At 47.4% G+C, this 18,935-nt stretch overlaps 1 protein-coding gene across 27 annotated transcripts in view; it reads left to right on the forward strand.

Moving 5' to 3' along the window:
- PHC2 (polyhomeotic homolog 2) overlaps nucleotides 1–18,935 on the forward strand; it is a 112,331-nt gene that overhangs the window by 80,047 nt on the left and 13,349 nt on the right. For 21 of the 27 annotated variants that reach the window (XR_012422985.1, XR_012422982.1, XR_012422984.1 and 18 more), the window contains 2 exons: nucleotides 145–560; nucleotides 832–997. Coding sequence is in view for 20 of the 27 variants with exons in the window: in XM_005544054.5 (XP_005544111.3) it covers nucleotides 145–560; nucleotides 832–997 (582 nt within the window). In the remaining 7 variants the exon portion in view is untranslated. Of the gene's footprint in view, nucleotides 1–144; nucleotides 561–831; nucleotides 998–1,548; nucleotides 2,178–5,778; nucleotides 6,082–18,935 lie in introns of those variants that run through there. The other 6 variants (XM_074013068.1, XM_074013054.1, XM_074013064.1 and 3 more) reach the window with 2 other exon arrangements.

Raw genomic sequence — 18,935 nt, forward strand, 5'->3', positions numbered from 1 at the left:
CTCAGGGTGAAAAATGAAAGGGATGAAAACAAGAGACATTGAATTTGGGAAGCCATTTTTATTTGGATGTGGGAGGGGCAGAGTTGGAAGACAGCAGAAAAGAAGGTCAAGCCATGCTCTCTAACCTGGCCTTTCCCTCTTCAGCTTATGCTCAGCTGCAGCCACACCAGCTCCTCCCACAGCCATCCTCAAAGCACCTGCAGCCCCCATTTGTGATCCAGCAGCAGCCACAGCCACAACAGCAGCAGCCACCGCCCCAGCCATCACGGCCTGGGCTCCAAGCTCAGCCCCACCCTCAGCTCGCCTCCATCTCTCCAAGCGTGGCCCTCCAGCCCAGCTCAGAGGCCCATGCCATGCCACTAGGCCCGGTTACACCCGCCCTGCCGCTCCAGTGTCCCACTGCCAACCTGCACAAGCCTGGCGGCAGTCAGCAGTGTCACCCTCCCACGCCTGATGCTGGGCCTCAGAATGGACATCCCGAGGGCGTGCCCCACACCCCTCAACGCAGGTTCCAGCACACTTCAGCCGTCATCTTACAACTGCAGCCTGCTTCACCAGTGGTGAGTAAGCCAGCCCCAAGGTCCAGGGAGCACATGGGGCGGCCACAGCTTGGACGACCCCACAGCCCCTTCAAGAAGTGCTTCTGGGTAGGCTGACGGGTGAAATCATCTTTGGGGATTCCAAGAAGGAAGAGAGGGCTTTCCCCAGTTTGAGGATGACTGAATCTTAAGGTCCTTGCCTGCTTCCCAAGCTCCACGGAAAGCAGGGAAGTATTCAAGAACGCAAAGGCTATTTCTGAGAGGCCCCTCTCTCTGTCCTGTCCTTTGACAGCCCCAGCAGTGTGTTCCTGATGACTGGAAAGAAGCGGCACCAGGGGAGAAGAGTGTGCCTGAGACTCGGTCTGGCCCATCACCACATCAGCAGGCTATTGTCACTGCCATGCCTGGTGGCCTGCCTGTACCCAAGAGCCCTAACATCCAGTCGTCCCCAGCTCACGGTATGAAGCACAGTGGGGCTCTGGGGGAGGGGATAAAGTTGGCCTTTCTTGCAATGCCCTGGCATATTTCACTTGAGCATCTGCAATGGGAAGGCAAACTATTACAAGCAGGGAAGCTGGGGGGTTGGAAACAGAGGAGGGATGTGAGAAGATGAACCAGAAATAAAGTAAGGGAGACACCGAAGATATTAGAGCAAGAGGGTGGAGAAAGAAGAGGTGAAAGTTCTAGAGCCAGACACTGGGGCCTGCCTGCATGTCACTGGTGTCAGATGTATCCACATAGACATATGCCAAGTGGAGAGTGGAGGCAGGTGGCCAGTTGTCACAGTTCTCTGCTTCCTTTGGTATGAAAGGGGGTTCTTGATATTGGAAATATGGCAAAACAGCTACCACATCTCAAAAATAAGGGAAATGCCAGGGAGAGGCAGAAGGGGACTCAAATGAGTTCAGCTCACAGGAAGCATCTCTGAGGAAACTGTGCTCAGCTTTGGGATCCCCATCTGTCTGTGTGGGCTCAGTTACAAGTGGACTTCTCCCTTCCTGAGGTTCAGGAGACTCTGCTGGGTTCCTTCATCTGGATGGGAGAGGCACGGCAGTACCTCCGCCTTCTGCAAAGATCTGCTTGCTTCCCTTCCCCTCTCTGCCAGTTTGCACAGCACTGTTGGCCCAGATCTCAGTGACATTCTGAGCCATGGACCACCTGCAACTCAGGGAGGCAGTTCCAGTCATTGTGCTGTGTTTGCTGAGGCGGGGTGGGGGACAGCCAAGAGAAAAAGAGTTTGGAAGTTGATGGAGAAATAAGAAAAAAATACCTTAGCACAAGGCAGGGCAAAAAGGGTACAAAGGTTCTACAAGGAACAGAAGCAGGATCAAGGAAAAGAATATGGAGAAAGAACAGCAGGAAAATTAAAGGATGGGAAGGAGGTCATCTCTTCTCTCTCTGCACACTTGCAGATGAGAAGGGGTTTTGAACAGCAGTCCATTCCACTGTAGATTTGCTCTAATTATCAGAAAGCTGCTTTTCAAGTGAAGTCAAACCTGCTCTCTTGGAATTTGCCAGCATTGGTCATGATTCTGTCTTGTGAATTGTAAGAGTCCATCTTATACAGTGTTTGTAGACAGTTGTCGGACTGTCTCTTGCCTCTCCCCCCATTAAAAAAGAGAAAATCTCCAGGCTAAATATCTGAGACTTTTTTTCATTTTTTACTTATGACAGGTCAAGACCTCCATTCTCACCATTCTGGTCAGGCTTGTCTATCTACATTCTACCTTTTCATTAATTTTCCTAATATTTGGTCCCCAAAATTAAGCACATTAATTCCAAATATAAACAGCTACTAGTCTTTAGAAGCCTGTTTCAGGGGCAGGGCTGTTCCCTAGATCCATGTTTTATGGAAGGGAGGAACTACAATTTGTTGAACACCTACTATATGCTGAGTACTGTTCCAAGTCGTTTACTCACTCACAACAGCCCTAGGACATAAGTAGAACTGTCCCCATCATTCAGAGGCAGAAACAAAAGCCAAGGGGCTCCAGGTCCTGCGGCTGTGAAAGGGCAGCACCATGACTCTGACTCCTACAGTAGTCACTCCCTCACCTTCCTTCATCAGGATGGTGCACAAATGGCCCCCGTGAACTCTCCGACGCTATAGGAATGACACTGTTGTTCACAGAGCACTGTCACCTGAATTCCAGAGAGCTGGGTTTCATTTTTGTTTCTGAGGTTTCATCTTACCTGGAACTGCTGTCATGCCAGCTCTCCCTAGTCTAGAACTTGTATAATTTATAGTTGAACCAAAATATAATTGCTTACATCTGTTAAGTGTTATCTTGTAAATTTAGCCCATAGTTCTAGCCTAGCAAGAAAACAGTAATGGTTACTAGTTAATATTTATTGAGCCCTCTCTGCTAGACTTTACACATATTTCCTCATTTAATCCTGACAATAACCCTCTGAGGTAGCAACTTTTATCCTCATTTTAAAGGTAAGACCAGTGAGGCATAGAAAAAAGCAAGTGGTGGGGCACGAATCTTTTCTATCTGAATTCTGCTATTCGTTATACTAACTCCTCTGCTTAACTTTGCCACCTGTAAATTATATAGCGTGTTTTATTTGCCTTTTACCAATTTGTTTTTTTGTTTGTTTGTTTGTTTGTTTGTTTTTTTGAGACGGAGTCTTGCTCTGTCGCCCAGGCTGGGGTGCAGTGGCCGGATCTCAGCTCACTGCAAGCTCCACCTCCCGGGTTTACGCCATTCTCCTGCCTCAGCCTCCTGAGTAGCTGAGACTACAGGCGCCCACCACCTCGCCCGGCTAGTTTTTTGTATTTTTTAGTAGAGATGGGGTTTCACCGTGTTAGCCAGGATGGTCTCGATCTCCTGACCTCGTGATCCACCCGTCTTGGCCTCCCAAAGTGCTGGGATTACAGGCTTGAGCCACCGCGCCCGGCCACCAATTTGTTAATAGAAGTATCATACGAGACCCCACTGAGGATTCATGCCATCTCCAGAACAGTGGTAATCAACATTTTTTGCTCAAGTGTTTGTAATCCAGAAACCCCTAAATGAACTCACATTTGCCTTTCTTCTCCATAAAGCTCTCAAAATTTTCTTTCTGAAATCTAATCATGGTGATATACAAACAAGCATCCTCCTCTTGAGGTCCTATCTCATGACAGAAGTAAGCTTTACACAGTGGAAACAACTGTCAACCACCCAAGACTTAAATATCCATTCTGTGTATGTCTTTTTTATTTTTTAAGATGCATTCTTACTCTGTCGCCCAGGCTGGAGTGCAGTGGCATGATCTTGGCTCACTGCAACCTCTGCCTCCCGGGTTCAAGTGATTCTCCTGCCTCAGCCTCCCGAGCGGCTGGGATTTCAGGCACACACTACCATGCCCAGCTAATTTTTGTACTTTATTAGTAGAGACGTGATTTCGCCATGTTGGCCAGGCTGGTCTCGAACTCCTGACCTCAGGTGATCTGCCCACCTCGGCCTCCCAAAGTGCTGGGATTACAGGTGTGAGCCACTGTGCCTGGCCCATTCTGTGTATGTGTGAATGCCTACTCTGTGCAAAGCACTGTGGGAAGGGAGGTAGCACATAGAGAAACACAGTCAAGAGCTGAAGGTCTACTGGGAACGATGAAAAATGCACAGGAAAAAAATTACAATAGAAAATAAAATGCGATAAATGCCATAGACTGATTTGAGGTAAGTCATTTAAAAGCTACAAAACAGGAAAAGTTACTGCCAACTAGAGATTATCAGGATAGATTTCAGGGAGGATGAGGCATCGTTCTAGAGCAGAGGTTGGCAAACTACAGCCCAATGGCCAAAACCATCACATTGCCAGTGTTCGTACGGCTCGCAAGCTAATAATGATTTCTACATTTTAAATTTTTTTTAAAAAAATCAAAATAATTATATTTCATGATACATGAAAATTATCTGAAATTCCAATTCTAGTGCCCATAAATAAAGTTCCATGGGAACACAACCACACTCGTTCATGTACATATTGTCTGTGGTTGCTTTCCTGCGGCAACAGCAGAGATGAGTTGTTGCGACAGACCGTATGACCTACAAAGTCTAAAATATTTACTCTCTGGTCCCTGGCAGAAAAAGTTTGCCAACTGCTGTTCTTGAGTCTGGACCTTGAAGGCTAGGTAGGACCTGGACATACAAAGTTGGGGAAAGAGCATTCCAGGAAGAACTGGTGGAACTTAAGAGAGGGAGGCAGGAAAGTGTGCGCATGTTAGGGAACAGGAGTTGAGGATACAATCCTGTGTTACCCTAGTTTATAAAACAAAATGTAAGTGTAAGAAATGCAGAGGCAGAGGAGAAGGGAATATGAATATTAATGAAAAGGGGGGTTGAAATTTTGAAAAATAGAGGAGAAAGGGAGTTAAGTAAATATTCGGGGAATGTAAAATAAATGTAAACAAAGATGGGATGAGGCCTGAGAGTTGAAAGGGGTGGGGGGAGAAGAAAGGCAGGGAACGAATATGAATACTAAGGAAGGCAAGAAAATGGGGCCATGTTGGGAATAGAGGGGAGTCAAGAATGAAGTCCCTGGCATGGGTCCAGCACCTTCCTGCGCCTCGCGCTCCCGAGGGTGGGGACTGTGTCATGCAGCACCTCTCTGTACCCTAGCAGCCCCTCGCGCGCGAGCTGAATGAGTACGCTTCGCCACGACGGCGCAGGTTCACCCGGTGCGCTTGGGGAAGAGAACTCCAACTGTGTGTCAGGCGCGGCGGGCCGCCTGAACCCACTTCCTCAATCAGCCTCTGCCGCGAGCCGCAGGCCGCTCATAGAGGTGTGACCGGGGCACTTGGGCCATGACTTCTGATCCTCGGTTCCCAGTAGGAAGGAGAATGACTTGTAGGGTCGTTGTGAACAATAAGTGGGGAGAGTGCGAGCTGGGTTTGGCACGAACTGAGCTCTCGGTGACTGGCGGTCATTAGTCTTCTGAAAGCCCCCCAGGCCCCTCAGGGAGTAAACGGTCCAAGGCGGGAGTCGCGGGCCGCCCCGCCAAAGAGCACTTGCGCAGGGGGCCAGGGCAGCCTCCTCGTGGCGTGGCGCCCGCCTCCCTAAGCTGAGCCCCGGGCGTCCCTAACCCGCCTTCCGGAGGGCGCGAGGCGGGGCTCGACGCACAAAGGAAGCGCGCGGCCCGTGTCCGCACCGCCCCTCCCGCGGCCCCGCCCCGCCGCGCGGCCCGCCCCGCCCCGCGCCCTCGCCCCGCCCCCGGCAGAGGCGGCCGCGGGAGCGGTCCCAGACGCGCCGCATTGTCTCCGCGGCGGCTGCAGCCCTCGAGCGCCCGCCGCGCGCGCGCGCGCAACCCCGGCCGCCGCCCGCGCTCCCGCCCCGGCCTCGCGCCCCCGTCCCGGCCTCGCGCCCCGGCCGCCCTTTGTTGACGCCGGCCAGGCCGGTGCGGTCGCATGCGCCGCGGCAGCCCCGGGCCCCGGCTCGGAGGCCCCCGGCGGAGAGAAGGCGGCCCGCCCGGGCCCGGGACCCCGCGCGAGTCGGCGCCCGGCCGAGGGGCTGCGTAGGCCCCGCCCGGCCAGGCCCAGCCGGGCCCTGGACAGGTCAGTGCCGGGGCGGGGGAGGGGTTCTCGCCAGGAGGGAGGCCGGGGGCCGCGCTCGCCGCCCTGGAAGTCGGGCACCGCCCTCGGTGCCCCTAGCGGACCGGGCCTACGCGGCTGCCAGGCCGTGCCAGTCGCGGCTCTCGCCCGCTTGGCGCCTGGGAGGTGCCCTGTTCCCCTGCCTCGCTTGCCTGGGGATCCTGCGGGCCCGTCGCCCCTGGAAGCCCTGTGTCACCTCGGCGCGCCGCAGCTTCCGCGTCCCCAGGCCCCACACACCCCACCCCAGCCCCGACCTAGGACCGGCCTCCCCGCCGCTGCGACTTCCCGGGGACGGACGGTGCGTTGGGGGCAAGACTGCTGGCATCTGCATTACTTTATTGGTGGTGGACTCCCTATCTTGGAGGCGCCTGCGGCTTCGCTGGAGAGTTTTGTTTTTAATCTAGTTCAGTCTCACGAGGTTTTTAATTGGATAGAAAGGGACAAGCTGTTCTGTGTCTGTCTTCCATTTTTAGAAGAGCGTTTTCTCTCCTTCTTCTGCCAAATGAAGGTAGACTATATTTGTTGCTTCTTTACATTAAAATCGGGATTTGTGAGATTCTCTATTTAAACTGAAGTCCACAGACAGGGAAATAATTGGCCCAAGGTCAGGTTGCAAACCAGTGGCGAAGCTACCATCTGAACTCCTAAGCCCTGGGCCCCAGTCAGTGCCCTGCTACAGCGCACCCCCACCGGCCCACCGCCCCCCGTCTTCCATAACCTGAACTGATCTCACCCACATAGTTTCGGTTCTAATCAACTTTCCTTTCCTTCCTACTCCATACCTGCGATGTGTACCTTCATGTGCTGTGTATGGAACACACTCTTCTCATCTTTTTCTTGCCTTACAAATCAATGACAGTCTTCCCCTTGGGTATCTCTCATGTTTGATCGTTAATCCCCTCTCCATTAGCATATTGGGCCCAGAGGATCCCTTGCAAAATAAGCTACCGACCTAAATCCATCATATGTCCCTGATTTTTCTAGGACAGCCCCAATTTAAACTATTCCATCCCATTGTCTATTAGCCCGAGTATCTCCATTTTTGGTTTAAAAAATAATGTCACTTTGTACCAGAGCCTACTGACCTAGCCTTTTCCAGCCATTTGGCTCTGGAGCATAACTGGGTAATCCAATTATCATTCACCTGGGATTTTTCTTCCCCGCCTGAGTCAACCCAAATGTTGGAACTGCCAGGATTTCTAGGTCAGCATGAACATTACAGGCTAATGAGGCAAGGAAATTCCTTCTTGATCTTGTATTTCTTCCCACCTCCCCCATCCGCCCATCTATTATTCTGGTACAGGGCAACAGACCTGTGGCAGACCCTAATGATGAGGGTTTAGGTTTAGGTCACAAGGGATGTAGGGCTTCGCATCGTTTTGACTTTAGAACAGAAATAAAGTACCTGACTGTGTTGGTTATCGGGGCAAGAGGCTGTCTTGAACCTGAAGATACCAGCACGGCTAAGTAGTTCTGGTTTCATTCAGTTAGACTTAACATACTTTTATTTGGCTCCCATTTAAGGTAAAGTACTGCCCTAGGCACTGGGGAATATCAAAGTGATTTTAACAAATAGCTCCCAACATCTGGATTTACATTTGGGAGTACTCACACTTTCTAACCAGCTGAGAAACTGCTTTTCACTGGTGATTTCTGCACCCAAGTTCCAGCCCCTGCAAGGCGGGAACTGGGGCCTCTGGCTTGGCTCACTCACAAGGGCGGGCTTGTTTCGCAGAAGGTCGGGCAGATGGGGAGTGGTGCTCTTTTGGCACCTGCTCTTTCCAGGCACTCTTCATCACATGAGCTCTGCCTCTCAGCCCACCCAAGATCTGTTTCCAGGCTCGTCCATGCACACAGGGAAGAACAGACATCTTTTTCCTCCAGCCTTAATCTTGAGAAAGGGGGTAGTTTCTTAGTCCACTTTTCTGTTGTACTTGAGTCAGTTTCTCAGTTGTCCAACTATGTTTTCTCTCCTGTTTTCACCCCCTTCTTATTTCCCCCAAACTGTTCTTTACTGACATGTGGCACATAGGTGCTTAATGAATGTTGGTGTTTCGTCATGTCCCCACCTCCTGGCCCTTTCCACTCTCTCCCAGGTCCTGGGTTAATTTTTAATTTACCTTTGTCAAGCTCACTCCATATATATTATTTACTCTTCCCTCTGAGTAAAGAGGGACCTCCAGCCCCTTTCCTTCTGTCACAGTCATCATTCTCCTGGCTGTGGGTCTCATCAGCCATTGTTTCTGCATTCTCTGCCTCCTTCAGGGAAGAAGTGCCTCTTAGGAAGGTGCTCTGCTGCTTCCCCAGACATATCTCCTCTGTCATGGACTTTCTAGTCTAAGCTGACTGACCCTGAGATTTCTCTTCCTGCCACCAAGCCCTTCCCTCAGCTATGACCCTGTGGCTGTTACTTGCTCTGGCTCAGCCCCAGAATCCACTCTTTTTCAGACCACATCCTTTTTCCTGTGTTACTCATTTCCTGTCTCAGATACTTTGGATACCTTGGTTCTGATCTTTCAGGGGGAGAGGGCGTGTTAAGAGGAGTAAGTAGATGGACAATCTTACACAATTGAACTCTTCTTATGTCTGGCCTTGCATGCTCTTACATTGGCTGCCCTCTCCCTACGTTTTCTTATATAAGGAAAAACACAGAACACGATTATTGTCTCAGAATTAGGAACCCCTACTGGTGTGCTTCTAGGTGTTTTTTGTCTACTTTTCTCTGTTGTGAATGTGTAAAGGGGATGACCTGACTGCCTTAGACTCTTCCCCTAAGTCTCTGTCCTCCCTTAGGCTGTGGACCTCAAGCAGGCGTTCAGTAACCATTTACCAAAGTTCCCCCACCTCCTCACTTCCATCCAGCATGGATCAGCAAGCCAAAATAAAGTTTATAAAACCTAGGGTTTAGGTTGGTGGCTCCAGTTCCTGTAATGCTGCTCATCATTAGCACGGTATTTACCAAGAGTTTTTCCCTTTTCTTGAGTCAATCTAAATTTATATTAAACTTCTCCCAGCTGTTCAATATTTAATCTCCAGACAGATTTAGTTCCAGCCATAGAAAGATTCTCTTCTGAAAAGACACATACTGGAGGTAAGAGTAGGGAAATGAGAATGAGAAGTCTTCATAATTGATAATTTCTCTTTTATTCCCTTTGTTTTGTACCATTTTGCTCCTGAAAGATGATGATGATGATGATGATGATGATGATTTTCTGTGGTCAGGAGGAATCTCACAAAAGTGGTTGTAGAGAGAGGCTTTTGTGTACCCCTCAAGAGGCTGTTCTGGAGTGAGGTCTCCCTCTGAGCCTGCCCACCCTCCCCACCTTCCCACAGTCCCCAGCCCTGTGGGAAAGCAGGGTGAGAACTGACTGTGTTATGCAGTCTACTCTGATGGGGACTGATGACAGAAATGGCTCTTTGGGAACTTAACACTTTGTTTCATGGAACCCAAAACTAAACTACCCCTCAAGATGGGAGTCTGAACACATAGATTTGCTTTAAATGTTTTTAGGGCATGGTTTAAACTATGAGTCACCACTTAAAACCCTTTTTGAGTATGTTTTCTGTTTTTTTTTTTTAAGTTGCCTATTTAAGATAACTACTTATTCACAACTCAGAGGCCGGCTTCATTTGAAGCACTGACTTATTTAAAATTTTTCATTTGAATTACTAGCCACATCAGAACACTGATATGATATTTCTAAAGATATTCGGAGGCAAACCATCTTTAATTCTGCTTTATGATGTGGATATTTTGGGAATTGTTAGGAAAATAATCAACCATTTGCATATCCAAGACATAATTATCACAAATTCTGGATTTTTCCCCATCAGTAACAAAAGTCCAATATAATTGACATGGTCAAGAAATGGGCTATTTTATAATAGTCAAGAATTATACAATTTAGAATTACTAGTTTTTGAAGAAATAAGTATACTAAGGAACACAGCATATAATTTAAGTCATAAACTGTTGCTCTGAGATTCATTGTAAGAACATGTAGACCAGCATAGAAAACTTAAAGGTTTTTTTTTTTCCTTCTTCCAAATTATTTTTATAGTTAGTGAAGAAGGATAGGTTTTCCTATTCTTCCAATTTCCAAATGATATTTAGGTAAGTCCAAAAGAAGAGAACATTCTTTCTACATCTGGTAAAGATATGACTGCTGTTAAGCGCAGATTGCCAGTGCTCTGAGATGAATCCAGATGTTGAAGAGAGTCCCAGTTTGCTATTATGACTTTCTTTGAAACATAAGCAAATGTCTGTTTTTTTTTTTCCAGATGATTGTCTTCTTAGCAGTGAAATTTATTATTTGTATTAAGAAGAGATGACTGTTAGATGCCATGCCATAACCAACTCTTCTCCAGTAGATTAGGAGGACCAGGCCTGATACTGAATATTGGAACTGTTGGCAAGAAAATGAAAGTTCGTGACTGCTTGAGTTATTTTTAAAACTCTAGTTGCATGGCTGTTATGTCTCAAATACTATATAATTATCCCTAGTTACTGGTATCTTTAGCATATTTGAAACCATCCATATGTGGCCTAAAGCCACACAGCTATATTAAGACATTTTTGAACAATCAAAGCAAATGATACTTTAAATTAAAACAAAACTAATACGAAGCAACTACTTTTAAAAAAAAAAATATTGGGACCAGGCACAGTGGCTCATGCCTGGGAGGCCGAGGCAGGAGGATCACTTGAGTGCAGGAGTTTGAGACCAGCCTGAGCAATATACCAAGACCTCTCCTCTACAGATAATTAAAAAAAAAAAAAAAAATTAGCTGGGCAGAGTGGCACACACCTGTGGCCTTAGTTGCTCAGGAGGCCGAGGTGGGAGGATCGCTTAAGTCTGGGCAGTCAAGGTTTCAGTGAGCCGTGATCATGCCACTGCACTCCAGCCTGGGTGACAGAGCAAGACCCCATCTCAAAAAAAAAAAATAATAAATTAAAAAATTTGATTAAATCCACATTTTGAGGCCTCCAGTAATCAGTATTAATCTGTTCTGTCAGTTGACTGGTGGCAAAATAGGGTGACTGGAAGCTTAGACAAGGGTTATAAGGAGGAAAGGAGTAATGTTTCCATAAGCAGAAATGATCAGTAGGACTGATTTGCAAGGTATGGAGTATGTAGTCCATAATATAGACAGGACAACTGAGGCTTAGTGTTCCCTCCTGCAGCCTCCCCCGACATTTATCTAACAATATTAGTGATCCTGCAGTTGAGAACCAAAAAAAATAGTCATCATATTGGGGAACATGGCTGCCTTTCCCTGTTATCAACCTGAAAATAACTGGAGAGTTTACTAAACATTTCTAGATTTATTTTGTAAACTGGTAGAAATCCATCTTCCATGAGTTTATCTTTAAACTGGGTTTATTTTTAGCCTTTTAAACTAATTTCTTTTCATAGGCTAAATCATCTGGCATTACAAGTTACATAAATTTAGTATTTTCTAGGTAAAGCAGTGCTTCCTTTTATTTGTCTCAGAGTTAACTTTTTTCTGGTTTCTAGGGTTCTTCTGCACTGTCTGCTCCAAACCCCCTTTATGAAAAAACTGCATAGAAAGAGAATCTGGTGCTTGTCTTCTTGTCCTTTAGATTACTAGCCATTGAAGGTGACTTGAGACTTTGCTTTGCCCTTTAGGGCAGAAGCATTTCTGTTACGTTGCTGTCACAGTGGAGGTAACATTTCTTCCTGAAGCCTGACCTCAAGAGAGCAAGCACAGGACTCCCAGCATAGACCAAAGCATCTGAGGAACACAAATCTCAGAGACCTCAGTTTGGGCCACAGAAAGATTAGCCCTGCTCTGGGGCTGTAAGAGACCAGACTCAGTGTAGAGTGAGATTAGGATGATTTCCTAATCTTCTCACAGGTCTCAGTGACGTTGGCACTGTGTCCAAGCTTAGCCTAGTCCAGTGTGTTATGTCGGCATTACGTTATTTCATCCTCACCACAGCTGTATGTAAGACAGATAAGTACCTCATTTCATAGATGAGGAAACGGGCCTAGAGTAACTTGCCCAGCATTACAGAATAGGATTTAAGCCTAGAGTCTTTCTTTTTTTTTTTTTTTTTTTTTTTTTGAGACAGAGTCTCGCTCTGTCGCCAGGCTGGAGTGCAGTGGCGCGATCTTGGCTCATTGCAGCCTCCGCCTCCCAGGTTCAAGCAATTCTCCTGCCTCAGCCTCCCAAGTAGCTGGGACTACAGGTGCTCACCACCACACCCAGCTTTTTTTTTTTTTTTTTTTTTTGTATTTTTACTAGAGACGGGGTTTCACCATGTTGACCAGGATGGTCTCGATCTCTTGACATCATGATCCACCCACCTCAGCCTCCCAAAGTGCTGGGATTACAGGTGTGAGCCACCGCACCTGGCCACCTAGAGTCTTTCTAATCCCACAGTCTTAACTGCCATGTAGCACAGCTTATGCGTGTATTCAGTGCCAGGCATTTTACATATATAATATTTACTGAAACCTCCCAGACAGACAGGTAGTATGAGCCTTGTGGTTACAGATGGAGAAACCAAGACTCAGAAGAGGCAGTGAGTGCTTGAAGTCACACAGATAACCAAAGATGGACCAGAATATGAGTCCAGGTCTGGTCCCCAGAGCCCATGCTCTTACTACTCTGCCGTTCTTCCTTTTATCTCCCCTGATCTTGGTGTGTACTGTGGAACCTCTCCCATTGGTTCTAGACATTTTGCATTTTGAAATCATAGCATGGGCCGGAGCACTATGATGTGAGACTATCTGGGAGCCTCGACCCTGGCATTGGATACCAGTGGAATGGCCTCCATCACCAGGGTTAAGTAGAACTCTTTGAAAACTCCTCCCTGACTCCCTGCAGCCAGGGCCAGCTATTACTCCGTGGTGTGTTGACCTGGTGGAAGTCACTCTGGTCCTGCAGGTGCGGCTGCTGAGTTTGAGCTCAGGCCCCTCTTGCAGTCCTCAGCCTGTGGGCTGGGAAGCGTTCAAGCAGCTGTTTGGAAATCCCCCACTGCTCCCGTTGTCCTGAACTGCATGGGGTGGGGGGAGGGTGGCTGTTCGCTCCATTGATTCCTTCCTGCATAGCTGGGGGTGGCAGCTTGGAGCACATTCAGCTGTTTACAATTCAGCTTATGTACACTTTAGCTGGGGATTGTGGGTGAGTCAGAAGGGCCGTTCTCTTTGCCTGTGTCCTGAGAGACAGCATGAAAGTCAGCTGTATGGTAATGGCTGCCAGCAAGGGAGGAGCCCCCTCCCTGCTAGATGCCTTAACTGGAGCTGGTCAACCCAGATGCTTAAAATCCAATAAGCTCTCCAAGCCTTTCAACCCAGACCCAGCAAGGGCATTTTGCAGTGACGCTGAGGGCAGGGCTAGAGGGTCCCCTGGCTCGGCCTCTCCTTCATCCTGCTGGCCAGCCCCCTGCAAGGAACCCAGGTATGGATCAAACTGAAAAGCTCACCACTTTTCTCAGCAAAGAGCCCCATGGGGTCCTCCTGTCACTGCTGTGTCTTCCCTTCTGTGGGAGAGGTTCTTCAGAGGAGGTGTGAGGGGCAGGGCAGTGGTGGTGTCCGTGTGAGGGAGCCACAGCCTGCTGTGTCAAGGCAAGGAGTCCTTGCCCTCTGACAGCTCTGTCCTTAGCAGATTTGAAAAGGCTGTAGACATTGTACGTTCCCCCTGCCTTCTGCTTTTCAGAGGACCCCAGGTGGGAAGGGTCTATAATTTTCCCACCACTAAGAGCTCATTTTGTGCATGTTTTATAAGATACTGTTTTCCAAATAAATGGCATTTGCTCGTTTTATTCTAAAATGTACACTTTTACAATCTGTACTTGAGACGCACACATAATCAATGTGTAAATTCCTTGTGGGGGAAATGGGTCATCTTAATACTGATCGCATTTTAGAATTTGGGAAACATGGTAACATGGTATTAAATAATAGCGTGTTTTGCCCTCCGGAAGGTATGTATATGTGCTGTTTCCTTTTCGGCTTCTTGAAATATTGAATCCAGCTTGTGCGTCCTGATTAACTAGATTCAAGGATCCTCCTTAGTCCTCCAGGAATCCCAATTTGGGAATCACTCATCTAGATCACCCTGTGCTTCCGAACCCAAATGCTCCAGCCCACACGTGATATCTGGCCTCTGCCTCAGAAGGTCCCAGAATACAGTTTACATGTCCTATCCTCTTTTCCCAAGTGCCCTGGTGCTATCCATGGCTAATCAGCGCAGCTCTCCCTCCACCTGTGTGGCCCACCCGGAAACATCTAAAGCACTGGGTTCTAGTATGGGTTCTGCCACTGCCTGCCTTTTGTGACCTTGGGTAAATCACCTCACCTCTGCTTCATCTAGGACATTTAAGATGTTAAACTCAGGGCCCTTCTAACTTTAATCCTCTGGGATCTAGTGTCCTGTGATCCAAAACCGTCACTACCCACCCCCTCCCCGACCCCGTCCCTAAATTGGGAGGAAAGCAATCTGTTTATCTGAGTCAGGTAATTCACAGTAAAGTGTGAATGACTGTAAGTGTATACTTGCATTTTAAAGAAATTGTTAACCAAATGAACCTCTAATTGATGGACTCTGTCAGGGTCCCAGATAGAGCTCAGCCTGCCTGTTCCCCTCCCTCCCCTCTCCTCCCCCCAGCTCCCTCTCAGTCACTTTTCTACCCTTCACTTAACCAGCCCCGGGAGTTAGGTGTCAACAAACTGGTGCTTGTGAAATCTCTTACCTTCCTCACTTTCAGAGTGGCATTAATTTCTTTGGGGGCCCAAATATAACCAAAGAAATTGTAAAGCGTGGCCCCAGATCTTTCCATGAGGGCTGGGCACTGTGTCCTCAGCTTACCGCACTGCAGTACGGCCTGTTGCTTGGACCAGGTGTATGCTGTGTTTGCTGCTGTCTCCTGGATATGGTTTAACTGGGCATCACTCTGCAGTGCTCCCCTGAGGTGGTTTCTAGAGCAAATGGTTCCTTGGGAACCCTTCAGTCTCCACCCTGGCCACATGGCTGGGCCTGCTGAACACAGCACAGTGAGCATGACTTCAGTGCTGGGGGCTTGGAGGGTGTGCTCTGTGTTCTATAGGTGACCTCGTTTTGCCCTTTGTTGAACAGAATTTGTTGGAAGAAGATGATCCATGTTATCATCTACTCTGCTTCTTTAAATTCTTTATTCACTTCATGAGCTCTGTCATACTCCTACTGCAGCCAAACAGTAAATAGAAGTCTTTTAAGTTAAAATACATATTCCCTTCTCATGATAAGGTGGAAATCAGCCATTGACCAAGCTGAGGGGGTAGAAGGAGAAGTTCTGTTTGGTCTCCATTGCCTTTGAAGCCAAGTCTTCAGGCTATTTTAGGGTCAGATAGAATGAGTGCTAGGCCATCTGAAATACCCGTTGCAAGTGTTAGTACAGATTGAGCATCCCAGATTCAAAATGCTCCAAAATCCCAAACTTTTTGAGCACCTACATGATACTCAAAGGAAAGGCTCATTGGAGCATTTCAGATTTTTGGATTTGGGATGCTCAACCAGTAAGTATAATGCAAATATTCTAAAACCTGAAAAAATCCAAAATTAAAAACACTTCTGGTCCCAGGCATTTTGGATAAGGGACACTCAATCGAACATCAGAACTGGCTCTGAAGTGGCCCAATTGTGCCTAACTGGCAGTTAGCCTGACGTCTGTCCTTAGCAGGCTGGAGAGCCCATCTGCTCTGGACATCAACCCACTGGTCCTAGGAGCCTCCCTGCCTCTGCCTCTAGAGGTCATCCTGCCTTGGCAAGTGCCTGGGTCTGGCAAAAATGTTTCAAAGGGGACAGGGAATTCAGAGGTCTGCCTATACCTCTCTTCTGCTGAGGAAATCCCCACTGTCACAGGAAGACATGGGCCCAAAAAATAGCTCTTATTCTTCATAATCAGGTACCTAGAAATGCCACTCTGGTAGGCAGGTCCCACCAGCCTAGCTGCTCTCAAAACATCATAGCTTCAGAAAGCAATTTGTAAATCTCAGCTAGTGCCAAATTGCTTATCTTGGCACTAGGCAGCCCTGTACTCTTTATGTAGACAATGAAGACTGAGATCATGGACACCACACATTCCAGTTTAATGATCATTAAGCACCTATCATATTTTGGACACAGGGTTAGCCCCTGAAGATCTCGAGGTGACTGAGTGAGTGGTAGCCCCCTGCCTAGAGAAGTCTGCTCTGCTTAGGAGACGTGACCAATCCCAAAGCAGATAATTTCACAAACAGGAACTGAGTGGTCATTCCTGTTTTATCCCACCCCTGTAAGGGCTGTTTCTACCAGAGCCTGTGAATGAGACCAGGAATGAGAAACAGCCTAGAAGCTGACACATATGTTAGGCAAGACTCTGTGGAACATGCTGCTCTGTTCATTCTGACCGGAATACTTGGCCCTTTGTGGTCAGCGTCAACTAAAGGCCAAGATTCTAACTCCTCCTTCCCCCCACTGAAGCCTGGCTTTACTCCCCTCCCCCAGCCTCTCCCACCGGCCTTATCCTGCCTCCACCTTTCGGTTTCAGGTGCCTGACTGTATACAGGCATTTGAGACCTGTGGGAATCCCCGGCAGCACTTACAGCCTCTGAACTGGTCAAGGGAATTGAGTAAGGAACCAAATTCAGAGTATTTCTTTGTCTCTTTTATCTGGCCTCAGGGCCAGCAGGGCAGGTTTCTGCAAGTTTCCCTGTTAAGCTGCTTTCCCCCAAAAGCCGCAAAGCAGTCTGGGAGAGCAGAAAGCAGATTAAATTAATCTCAGTGTGCTGAGCTTGGCAGGGGGCGAGATTGTGTTTGGTCATTCCAGGAATAGCCCAAACTCCTTTGTTACTAAAGCAGATGAGGAGCTATTGGCCTACAAGATGACTGCAAAGCAAAATAGCTGTGAACCTTTGTATATTCATAAAACACTCTCCCATCTGTCCCTTGGATTCTGTCTCTCCTTTGATCTGCCCTGGGTTACAATGGGGAGTGATAGTTTCTAATGTGGTGCAAGACTTTTTTAGTGTGTTCTCTCTCTTAACAAGATCTTTTTTTAAAAAAACAGCCTCAAATTCCAAAAAGTTTTGCTTCCCAGAGTTAAGCACTGGCTCTGTAGCCTTTGAGCTAGTGACCATATCTGTTCACAAATGTATCTGGCATGAGGACAGAATCTAACCTCAAGAGTGATCTTCTGTCTCGCAGTGAACATTAATAGGCATAGATCTGACATAGGAGGGGGGGACACGGGCAGGGAACTCAAGCAAGGATAGAGGGATCCCATAAAAGACAAGGTCTGAGGGGCTGTTTTCTGATGAATATCAGTGCAAGAGGCAGGAGGTGGGAGTGATCCCAGAATTCAGAGGAGAAAGGATTAATTCCATGGAGGAATTCATGAAACTGAAACAAGGGCATTACCAATTACTTTCTACCTATGCTGTCAGTCAGGTGTGACTGTCTTTAAAGCAAACACAGAAAACCAAAAATCTTACTAACCAGATCTCTTACATGACTACACCTGACAGATGATGCTTAGTATTGACTAGGTGCCTGATATTAAAAGATGTAGGCAGAGAGGGCCTAGGATGATGAATTTGTAACCTTTTTATGTAAGAAATACCTGAAAGAACAGAAGGGATTTGGCCTGGAGGAGAGAAGATAAGACTGTGGTCATGAGTGACGACCTTCATGACGCCAGGAGCATTCCCAAGCATTTCCTCGTAAGCTAGCACTGCCTTTCACTGGCTCATTAGTCCTCACAGCAGCACTCTGAGGTAGGCGTAGGATCCTTATTTCACAGCCAATGGAGCCAAGGCTTAGAGAGGGACAATGACTTGCCCGTAATTTACTCAGTGATAGAGACCAGTCTCTAAGCCAGGTCTAAGCCCATGTCTCTGCCTGTTAGACAAATCTGATTGGTCTTGTTTTCTGTGAGTTTAAGGAACAGAATGAGGATAATTGGGCCGAGATTAATAGAAAGACAGATTTTAGGCTCATTATATAAGGAATCATTAATGAGCCATCCAAGGTGGGAACAAACTGCTTCCAGAGTAGTGAGTTTGTCACTGGAGGTATTCAAATAAATGCCAGAAAATCATTGGGTGGGCATATTATAGAAAATATTCAAGCACTGGTAAGAGATCAAACCAGACTTCCAATCCTGTAATTGTAATTTTTTTGTTTTTTTGTTTTTTTTTTTTTTTTGAGACGGAGTCTCGCTCTGTAGCCCAGGCTGGAGTGCAGTGGCCGGATCTCAGCTCACTGCAAGCTCCGCCTCCCGGGTTCACGCCATTCTCCGGCCTCAGCCTCCCAAGTAGCTGGGACTACAGGCGCTGCCACCTCGCCCGGCTATTTTTTGTATTTCTTAGTAGAGACGGGGTTTCACCGTGTTAGCCAGGATGGTCTCGATCTCCTGACCTCGTGATCTGCCCATCTCGGCCTCCCAAAGTGCTGGGATTACAGGCTTGAGCCACCGCGCCCGGCCAATCCTGTAATTGTATAATCTGCAGTTCATTAGACTCATCAGGGAATATTTTACCAGGCTGTAATTGGAAGGAAATAGCCATCATCTAAAAAATAAAATTTTAGCCTTCATAGTAATCTTTCTATGTTAGTAATTCATTTTAAATAAAATAGATGTTTCTTAGCATATGCAAAACATAAAAGTAGGGAAAATGTAATCGTGTAAAGGCAGACTTAAATATTTAAAATTTAAAAGCACAGAAACTTAATTTGATTGAATCATCAACTCATTCCTCCTAGTTATTCATAGATTGTGAGGGAAAGGGGTTTTTTCTAAGTTCTCAAACACGGATATGAGGGGCCATCTG

The sequence above is a fragment of the Macaca fascicularis genome, chromosome 1 (assembly GCF_037993035.2).
Source record: "Macaca fascicularis isolate 582-1 chromosome 1, T2T-MFA8v1.1".
NCBI lineage: Eukaryota > Metazoa > Chordata > Mammalia > Primates > Cercopithecidae > Macaca > Macaca fascicularis.